At 42.4% G+C, this 10,781-nt stretch overlaps 1 protein-coding gene across 1 annotated transcript in view; it reads right to left on the bottom strand.

The window, feature by feature from the left end:
* Positions 1–2,821: 2,821 nt before the first annotated feature.
* The window catches only part of TOPAZ1 (testis and ovary specific TOPAZ 1), a 41,378-nt gene continuing 33,418 nt past the window's right edge, over positions 2,822–10,781 (bottom strand). Inside the window, exons 18-21 of the mRNA XM_042817478.1 lie at positions 6,867–7,070; positions 6,138–6,321; positions 4,852–5,047; positions 2,822–2,872 (exon numbers count right to left, since the gene is read on the bottom strand). Coding sequence (XP_042673412.1) covers positions 2,822–2,872; positions 4,852–5,047; positions 6,138–6,321; positions 6,867–7,070 — 635 coding nt within the window. The remainder of the gene's footprint in view (positions 2,873–4,851; positions 5,048–6,137; positions 6,322–6,866; positions 7,071–10,781) is intronic.

Raw genomic sequence — 10,781 nt, 5'->3', positions numbered from 1 at the left:
TCTGTATTTGTATCTCTCAAAAGGAAGTAGAAGCAATGGTTCTAATGTCAGTTTAATGGTTTTCTGTAAGAACCAAGCTCCAGATTGTTAGCTTAAGAGTAACACAAACTCCAAAGCATTGTTTCCTTCTAGTGTTGAATGCTTTTCTCTAAAAAAAATCCCCACAGAAAATATGTAACTATTTTCATACAACGTGGATCATAAATTAAAAGACTAGTAAGCTTTAAAAAACACACTGCTACACAAACTTCTTTTGACCCTCCCTGCACACTGTAACAGGATCTTACTGTTGGGGAAAGATGGGGAAAAAGATCTATTGCTGCAGAGTAGAACAAAGAGAGATTAACTGCTGGGGAGTGCAGCTATCTGCATACAACCCATTGCATTTCTGAGCAGAAGAGGCTAAAAAGTGCACTGACAAGGCTTAGGAACTATCTGTAGCTTGGTGAAGCTTTAAATCAACAGTCTCACAACCCTTGGGAGATTTGCATAATTTTCATAATGCGAAGCATGTTTTTGCCTCCCAATTGAAGCCATTGGTTATATAAGCAAATTGGTTGCATAATTATGCAGATGGGAAAATAAATTTAATTGATTCAATAGAAAAGCGTGCTCTTCATTTGTTTGTTTCTCCTGGGATTTCTTTAAACTCAGGAAGGGAAAATATAAATTGGGAGAGATAAGCAGCAGGTGACGCTGCCAGATTCCTGCTCCATTGTGCAGGTCCAGGACAACGACCTTCTCCCATCCTTCTGAGTACAGGGATGAACTCCTACTTTTAGCCCAAAGTCTCACCATTTATTATGAACACTGCCACCAGATTCAGTGGGACCAGCACTACGGCTTTATCTATACCTCGTTCTCATTTGTGGGTTTGACTTGCCTGTTCTTCATGACACATCTCTGCAGGAACAGAGTCCAGGCGTGTATGCCTGTCAGCAGAAAGGCTGTGGGTCCATAAAAACAAAGGAGTACTCTATACATTCAAATGATTTCTATCAAGTGATTTACACATTTCTGTGTGGAAAGCGTGGTTTTCAAAAGATATCATTAACATGGGAAAGTGTATTTGACTGGCTCTCTACTCCCACCAGAAGGAAACTTTTAACCACTATGATAAAGTAGCTACAGACAGAGCCTTTTTCTCATTGCCCCCTTATTTCTGTCCTGATCCTCAGCCGGAACATAGTCAAAAAGTGGTATTGACTTCTCCAGTCCCATTTCACTCAATGGCACAGAAGCTGTGAGGCCAGCAGTGCCACTATCACGTTTTGATCAGGTCATTTCAGAAGAGTTATGCACAACAGGTAAGACTGCAAAATGTAGACTTGAGATGCGCAACAAAGCAGACGAAGATGCAAAATACATCCAGAGAATGTGAAGGCATAAAAATGTGAATTAGCAATAGCTCTGCCTACACATAGGCATATTTTCCTAAGCTGAGGAATACTGCATTAATATTTTGGTAATTAATGTGTGATCACAATATCAGAGAAATTTCAATTTAATGTTCCTCCTCATGTAAAAGTCTCACTAACACACTATTAGTATTCAGCAGTGAGCTGAGCACAGCACATAGGTCTGTCCTTTATATCCTCCGCTCCAGTCTGCAGTTAGAACTGGAAGCTGGCCATACCCACAGCTGGGAGCTTCAGCCCAATTTATTCATGAGCATTTGCTACATTATGTGCTATCGAATGGCAAAAAACTGCATAGTCTGTCTGATTTCACACATTCCTAACTTCCTCACACAGCATATCATACTCCAGATCCTTGTAGTAGCTACTGAACTCTTCACTTCTACATTGCCATTGGCTTATTCTCTGGCATACCTATGAATATTAATTACAGGGAAATGAATGGAATTAAATATCTCAATGACAATACTCATTCACAGACATTTTGGATATTTCACACAAAGAATAAAACATTTATTAACATCTTAACAACTCCTCCAAAATGACCCTCCCTCCCCTCTTCTTCTACAATATGAAACATCGTATAAACCAACAAGTTTCTATTTCCAACTTCTCGCTTCTTCCATCAAAGATGTGGGTTTTGAAATATCCTCAAAACTATCAATGCTTTGAAACAAAATTGTTCCAAGTCTTCCAAACGACATTATTCTGTTTTAGTCATAAGAAACGGTCCATATCTGCAAAAGTAATAGTTCCAAAAATACACACTGTAATCAGTGAAAACTGAAGAAAGATTTCCACAGAGAAAGAAAGACATTTCTCGTGTTTTCACTAAAAAAGCAGTGCGGAAGCACAGCTTTTCTAGATGTAGATACTAAGTGCAGCATAGGATTTTTTTTCCAAATTTTTCTCTCTCCATCTTCAAACAGGCGTACATCTTGTCTCCTACATGGGGAAAAAAATCTAATAAAGCAGTTGCTTTATTTCTAACACAGAGGTTCTTTCATCTACTAAGAAAGTAACTTATACCTGGGGAAAAGAAAAGACATGGGTACTGTCTGTAGTAGCTGACTTGGCAAAACTGTATCATTTTTGTTGTAAATAACTTTATCCTTTGGAACATTTCCTCATCCTTTCAGGCCTGTTTCCATTCCGCACTGGAGTTTTGCTCACCCATTAATTTAGCAATGGAGTTTCTGCTGCCAAAATGCTATTGAGAATGTTGATAATAAACCTTTCTGAAGTTCTTATACCCATCAAAAAGACCAGATACGTCCCGTATTCTGAGTGGAATCAAAAAGTGTGAAGTATAAGCCTTACAATAAACCTCTTTACATTGCCTACTTGTTTATCTTGGTGACAGAGAAAAAAACAGTCCTGACAGAAAGCTGGATTCTGATGCATCAGTTACATCTTCTTAACTTCTGAGCAATGATGAGGGGAGCTCTCTTTGCCTGTTAATATAAGACATGACTGAGATTGCATCACATCAGCTGAAGACGATACTCAGAAGATGGAGACAAAACACTGCATAAACTTTCCACAGTTCCAAGCTAAGCTACAATGTCAATGACTAACCTCCGAAATATAGAAGAACTTTTTTTTCCTTTTTTTTTTTTTCCTGGGAATGATCTAAGCAAAAATTCAGGGTTACTTATAATGGAAAAATAATGCGGTCTCTAAAACATCACAAGCTTTGAATCTGTAAGGATTACTAAGAGTATTTTGTCCTTCTACATCTCTCAAACATAGTATTAGTCACATCTGGCACTACTTACAGAAATGGGGGATTTAGCTGAGGTTCAGATAGTTTCTGTCTAATTCCAAGCAGGATTAAGCTACAAAGGATTTCACAAAACAGAAATTAGCAGAAATGACTTCGTTTCTCACTGCTGACTACACTGCTGGTTTAGTTTGTTGAAATCACCAAATGGCAGAACTCAAAGACTATTTGAATTAAGTGTCAATTATTCCTCAACAGAAATTTAGAGGTATGAGGCTTTCAAGAAATGTCATCTGATTGTCAGCACTGAATCTAACTTTTTGTTTTAAGAAGGAAGGCAAGTGAGATCTCTGCAAAAGAAGAATACGCCGCCAAGCTCTCTCCTCCAAACAAAAATACATCAACACCACTCCAAAATCCTCAACAACCATCCTGCACAAAGATCATGATGACTTTACCAATTCAGACAAAGGACACCTGCATTAATGCTGCTAGAACTGAGAAGAGACTCATGCTGCCTCAAAGGAGGGGAAGACTTCTAAAGCACTGTGGGCTTAATGCCATCATGCTGACTGTCACTTAGGACAGAACAGGCTTCAAAAACCTGTATGCTTCCATATGAAAATGAGCAGAAATTCTCAGCACAAAAGGTCTCCAACGGGGATGGAAAGCAGACCAAAAGCTGTACTGTCGTGTTTGTGAAATTTGATTCTGGACACTATAAAAGTGGAAAGCTTGGACAAATTTCAGCTTTAACAAAAGTGCCATCAATTTGCCAGTTAGTCCTTTTTATGAGGTTGCATTAGTAAATGAAGTCTGACTGAAACAATTCATGTCCTAGATATGATAAAAGGAATTACAGGTGAAAAAATGAGCTCCTGGAGTAACAGGAATGCCAGAACCAGCTTGCTAGAAGCCTCCACCTCATCATACAGTTGGCAGAAACTAAAAAATGGTAAAATTAGTTGTCAGAGGTGAAGGCAAAAAAACACTTGCCTCTAAGAGCATCATCAAGGGAGAGGTGAGTTTTCTTTTTCAGTGAAAGGGCACAGCTATACAAATGGGAAGCCAAACAGATGCTGTTATCAAGACACAACTAAACCTTCAGCTAAAAGCAACTCATGTAGACTCACCGTTCTGCAAAAGAAAGGTATCCTAAGTCAGGAATGTCTAATGTGGTAAATGATTTTCAGGTCATTTCATTTTCACTACTTTTTAATGGGCTTTTGGAATAAGACATTGAAGGTCTACGGGGCACATGGATGGGACAACATCCTCACAAAACAGTATAAACAAAAGAAAAGAAAACATTGTTTCTACAAACTATGAAGCAATGTGGGAAACCCTTCACTTAATAGAAGTAGAAACACTCGACCAAAATCTAAGAATCTCCATAAAAAAGGAGAGTGAAGGTTCTAAAGATACAGCTTTTTCATCATCTAGTGATGCCATCAAAAACATCTATGTAAACTGGTATCACAATCCAGACAGCTGGGAAAAAAATTACTCTCTTTCTTACCGTCTGCATTATCATCAATATAAGTATTTAAAAGTACAACTGAGTTTTGAAGCCTTGCTCTCAGTTGGTAAGGCACAGTCTGAACACAGTGGTAACTGCCTTTAGTACTTTTTATTATTTGTAACAATGATTGCTTTAAGCACTAACCCTCAGAAGACTCTAGTAATTAACGACTACTGAAACAGCCAGACCTTCCCTGCCCATTTCATATTCTCCTTAAGCCATTTTAGAGCAGATGTGAGCTCCAAGCTGTACACTTCTTCCATATTAATGTTCACTGTCATATGCCGAAGAAAAAGCTTTGGATCAGATGTACGAGCAGCCTGGATGAGTTTCTCCCTTCCTGCTTGATAGTCACTGCTATTCTTAACTGCCTGGTCTTCACATCTGAAAGTGAATTTTCACAAATACAAAATTATACAACATGCACATCCAACGCCTCATGCTTTATATTGGCAACAAGATTACAAAATCATTACAATAATGCTTTGTGTTCTCTGCACTCGTTACAGATGCTAATTTCTAGACAATTTTTAGCTGATTATTCTTAAGAATTTAGACAGTGAGGAGAAGTCATCTTTTTAACATATTTTACAGTACTGAAATGTAAAGAATTTAATGCCAGTGCAGAGCAGGTCTGCAATTTCCACATCTCGTGTAAAAATGCTCGACTATGGGCTGGCAAATGCAGTAAAAGAAAGTAAAACATTTTATCAACTTGAAATTGCCAGTATTTACGTAACATGCATCACTCATGTTTAGCATGTGATCATTTCTGGAATAAAGATGTGCTAAGCAACATGCCTATGGTTCCGAAAGAGTACAACTTATTCATTAAGCAAAAAAGCAAAGGTAAAATAACAATAATGCTGAGTCAACCAATCTCATAAAATAAGTTGTAGGTACAGCCCCAACAAGAGTGCTTCATGGTTTATGGACAAGAGGTAAAAGTAGCAAAGCAATTTTTTATCTAATGGTACTCAATCTTGCAGGGAAGGGAAGTAAAAAATTACACTGAACTTTCACATTGTTATATTCCCTAGAAGAAGAATAAAATAAAATGCAGTCGTGTACTTCCCAAAGAACTGCCAAAAAATGTTACATTTGCTTTATTAATGGAGTTAGCTTTTTGACCATGCCCTTCCCCAGACGTGTTCAACTACAATACCAGGATTGAGGTACTGAGCTATGAACCTACGCTGATTTTGAACACGCAGTAGTACACTTGTAATACATACATCATACTCAGATAGGAAACACAGGCCAGCATTACTCTGGAACAACTGTTTTTCTGCTACACGTATAGAAAACAAAACCTAAAACATGGACTGTTCTTCAACCAGTTTCAAAACAAAGGATTCAAAGAAGTTGAGAAACAAGGATTCTCTTTCTCAGCCAGTAGAAAATAACATGTCTTGTTAATTACATCTTCACACAGATGAGTACAAAAAAAGAAGGTATATATCTGACAACATACCTTTTCAGTATTATTTGAAAAGTCTGAGTAGTAGCTCCTGGACTTTGAATAGCACTGGCATTTGAAACGAGGAATAATTCAATGGCCAATAGCATCTCAACCTCAGACACATAAAAAGGAATGGGCAATATTTTGTGACGTAGATTTCCCTGCAGTGGTGGGTAGCAACCCATTGATAAAGCAGCTGAGAATAAAGGCAGAAATGTAAGAAATTGGGATAACCAATACTGAGCATGGATCTGTTTTCTTCCTTACATGGCTAAGAATGTGGGGGAAAAAACACAAAATCTTAAAGGATTTTACTGTTCCATCTGTGAAATGGCCTGTTTTGAGAAGACAACAAGTATTTCCTCATAATAATCACTGTTGTAAATGTTACCTTTAACAATGATTAGCAGTAATTCAAGCTTCAAACAGGAGTATAGGGAGATCTAGTCTGCCTAGATGAAAATGTGAAGATGATGGACATCTTTAACATTCCAAGGTTCACATTTTGAAATTCTGAAATTGATCATTTAATTTACCTACAAGTACCTTTATTTTGTGCCAAGTAGTATTCACTGACTTGTATTTCCCAAAACTCATTCTGGTTACAAATAAATTCCCAATGGTGACACAAAATGCTGTTTTCTCCTTACAACAAATACTCTCACCCACTTTGCCCCAACAGACAGAGCTGTTAACGTTGCCCAAAGAATACCAGAGAAGCATGTCTGAAAAGCAACTTACTTTTGTAGTAGGTTCGAGCTTTACTCCACAAACAACTTCTTCCCAAGCCTGTGATTAATCCTCTAAGTAAGAAAAAATCAACGGCAACATTTTTTGAAAGCATGAAGTCTACTGCAGAAGACAAGACCCCAAGGTTCTTGCTCTCATAACAGGCACTTAACAGCTTGTTAAAAATGTGGCTGTACTGAGAAACGTCTACAGTATCTGAAATGAAATGAAGAATAGTTACCAGTGAATTCAAATACAATCCAAGCCTACTTGCAGAATCACTTCTCAATGCTGGGCATCAGCCCTCAAACCAAGCATTTTGCAAAGTGGAAAAGGCTGAAAAAACATACGGTAACACATGAGTCATAGAACGGCTGGGGTTGGAAGGGACCTCAAGGATCTTTTGTCTTGGGAAGAGAGCTGCTCCAGCCCTCTGATCATCTTTGCTGCCCTCTTCTGGACCCTCTCCAACAGCTCCCTCTCTTTCTTGAACTGGGATCTGCAGAAGTGGACACAGTACTCCAGATGGGGATTAACAAGGGCGGGGTAGAGAGGGACAGTCGCCTCCCTGTCCCCGCCGGGCACCCCTCTTCTCATGAAGCCCAGGAAACTATTTGCTTTCCAAGCTGCAAGAGCACACTGCTGGCTCGTGTTCACTTGTTCAACACCAAGAAAGACTAGATATCAAGATACCAAGATATCTAGAAAGACTAGATGAAACGGCTGAGAGGCAAGACGGGCTGCTGGAGGAACCATCTGTACTGATTAATTGGGTAAAAGCTGTGGTGCAATCAGAAACACCTGATGAAGATCACTTCGTTAATGCCTGGAATTTTGTTCTTGTTTTAGAGAACACATCCACATGTGAACATTGTTTCAAACAAAACACAGGAGAACAGCTAAACAAGAAAATTACTAGCATTGAATGGGAAGGGATTTTACCAAGGCCATCAGAAGCCTCCAGTTAGGCAGAGGAGGGCTATGAGACATCGCACTGAACTGCAGGTGAATTACAAAAACCAAAAGATCAACAGATCCAAACCAAAGAGAGAGCTCCACAGTGCCTCAGGAAGGAGGGACAAACTATTGGGACAGTTTCTTTTGACACTGAAAACCCTGACACAAAACTTACTCAGGCTAGACAAGACGGGGCAGTTAGGGCAATTAGAGACGGGTGGGACAAGGCACCAGGTTGCCCCTGGCGACAGCATGTGATGTCACGCCGAGGTCTTGGCCACGGCAACCAGCCCACCCAAACCAACGCACACCTCTTCCCTGCTTGCCCGTGAAAGGCTCTGCAGGTGAAGAGGATGGATAGAAAGCCAGTTTTGCTGCTGCTGCTGCTTCACTTCAGTACAGCAAACACCTGCCCAGCAAAGTGCAGACAGTTGACACCAGCCTGTGGCACCCCTCACAATGACAAACATGGCTCACGACGCTGGTGGCACATGACACTTTATGAGGCTAGACAAGACGGAGGCAGTTAGGGCAGGTAGAGACGGGTGGGACGAGGCACCGGGCTGCCCCTGGCAACAGCCCACGCAAACCAACACACACCTCTTCCCTACTTGCTCTGGCAAGGCTCTGCAGGTGAACAGGGTGGACCAAAGGCCAGCCTTGCTGCAGCCGCTTGGCCCCACAATTCCTAATATTTGGCTTCAGGACAGCAGGAAAGTGCAGCAAGCGGACCACAGCCTGTGGCAGCCTTTACAATGAGAAACATGGCTCACCACGCTGGTGGCACCGCACCAACATCCAGCACCCAGCACGATGAGATCAACGAGCTGTGCGTGCGGATCATGCGGCTCTGCCTTAACACCAAGCAGGTAAATACTAAGGACTGTGTGTCCAATGTTTGAATGTGCCAGCACCCAGTTTCTAACAGATCACTGTATCACTTTATCTTACCAGAGGCTGGTACATGATAGAGGATGCGACCTCTCTGCTCACTGCCATGCACTTTCACCCTGCTGTCTATCAGGTTACTTCAGAAATGAGTCTTGTTGCCTGACACAGCTCTTTCTAGGATGCCACGTTGCCCAGGACTTTCCTCTCAAGACCCAGGACAGTGTTTTGGGCAGCAGCACGGGGCACGGGATATGTTTCCAGACAACCGGTGGCTGCTTCCACCATTCTAAGTACACGGCACTTGTCGTGGCAGGTTTGTGAGAGTGTGACATAATCAACCCACACCAGGCCTTCCCTGGTTTCTATTTCAGCCATTGTCCTCCATACCAGAGAAGCATTATCCACCTGGATTCCTTTACTGAAGCACACATTTCATACTCATATTCATATTCTGTGCAATAGTGTCCATGGTCAAGTCTACCCCTTCATCTTGAGCCCACCTATACACTGCATCTCCTCCTTGGTGGTCTGAGGTGTCCGTGGGCCCACTGGGCTAAAAGTAATTCACCTTTCTGTTGCCAGTTCACATCTACCCAAGCCATAGCAATCCTAGCAGCCCAACCCATCAGCTGGTTATTTCTATGCTCCTCAGCGGCACAACTCTTGGGTACAACACTGCCTGCTGTTGACCACTAGGGCCTTACATTCTACTCTATGATTCTATGATTCCAGGCTCCAGAGGGAAAAGAGCCCTCAAAACAGAAATGCTATGTAAAGAGCCGTTCTATCTACAAAAAAGCAGACTGGCCACCAGGACGTATAAGCCAACATCCACGTCCACCTCTGGATATGAAGTGTAAGCACAACGGTGAGAGACTGCAGAACCAAGGCAGCTGAGGGGAGAACCTTGCACACAGACGGCAGGATGAATTCATGCCAGAAGACAAGAAAATATGCAGAGCTTTGCTTGTACCACCGGCATCTCAGCTCACAAAAGGCCCTTCATGCAACAATGCAAGTGGGGAAAAAGCAGGTTCAGCTGAGCTGTGCTCCAGCCCTGAGTTTGGCTGAGCAGCAAACTCAAGAAAGCTGCAAGTCAGATGGCCTCAACACAGGCAAAGAGAAGTGCCAACCCAAACCTTTGCTGCAAAAACAGGCTGAGGCTGGGAAACCATCAGGCAAACAGAAGTGTAAAACAAAACATCTGGATGTGCAAATGAGAAGAAAGAGATCATTCCTAGCAATGGATGACCCCTTTGACATCGAAGACACTGAAGATACGCTTGCACTGCCAAAAAAATTGATGAAGCAAGTAGAGCCCACTTTCCATCGTGGCTCCTTGCCTGCCAAAGTTTGCCAGCAGAAGTTGTATGAGCAGCTGCAGCTGAGGACACACCTCTTCCCTGCTTGCTCTGGCAAGGCTCTGCAGGCGAAGAGGGGGGACCAAAGGCCAGCCTTGCTGCGGCTGCTTGGCCCCACATTTGAAAATCCTCAGCTTCAGGACAGCAGGAAAGCGCAGCAAGCGGACCACAGCCTGTGGCAGCCTTTACAATGAAAACCATGGCTCACCACGCTGGTGGCACTGCACAAACATCCAGCACCCAGCACGAGGAGATCAACGAGCTGTGCGTGTGGATCATGCGGCTCTGCCTTAACACCAAGCAGGTAAATACTAAGGACTGCCAATGATAAAGGGCAGAAACCCAAGCCGTGTGAACCGGTGAGACAAACTGTGACCTGCTGGTCATGGATGTGACCCATTCAAGCGTGTGACAACTGAGCCACATGCAGATCAGAGTCAGCTCGGCCAGGGGCTGGTAGATAGGGATGGGGAACAGAATAGGCCCTGCATCATCCACGATGGCACCCTCACTAAGTTTGCAGGTGACACCAAGTTGGGAGGGAGTGCTGATCTGCCGGGTGGGAGAAAGGCACTACAGAGGGACCTGCAGAGACCGGATCGATGGACCAGGATAAACCCTATGAGTTTCAACAGGGCCAAGTGTGGGGCCCTGCATTTTGGTCACAACCAACCCAGGCAGCCCCACTCGCTGGGGGAGGAGTGCCTGGAAAGCTGCC

This window comes from Centrocercus urophasianus, unplaced genomic scaffold (genome assembly GCF_019232065.1).
Source record: "Centrocercus urophasianus isolate 14NV4802_14NV808 unplaced genomic scaffold, USGS_Curo_1.0 seq_16, whole genome shotgun sequence".
NCBI lineage: Eukaryota > Metazoa > Chordata > Aves > Galliformes > Phasianidae > Centrocercus > Centrocercus urophasianus.
The sequence above is the reverse complement of the archived record's forward strand: the minus strand, read 5'-3'. Positions and strand labels throughout refer to the sequence as shown.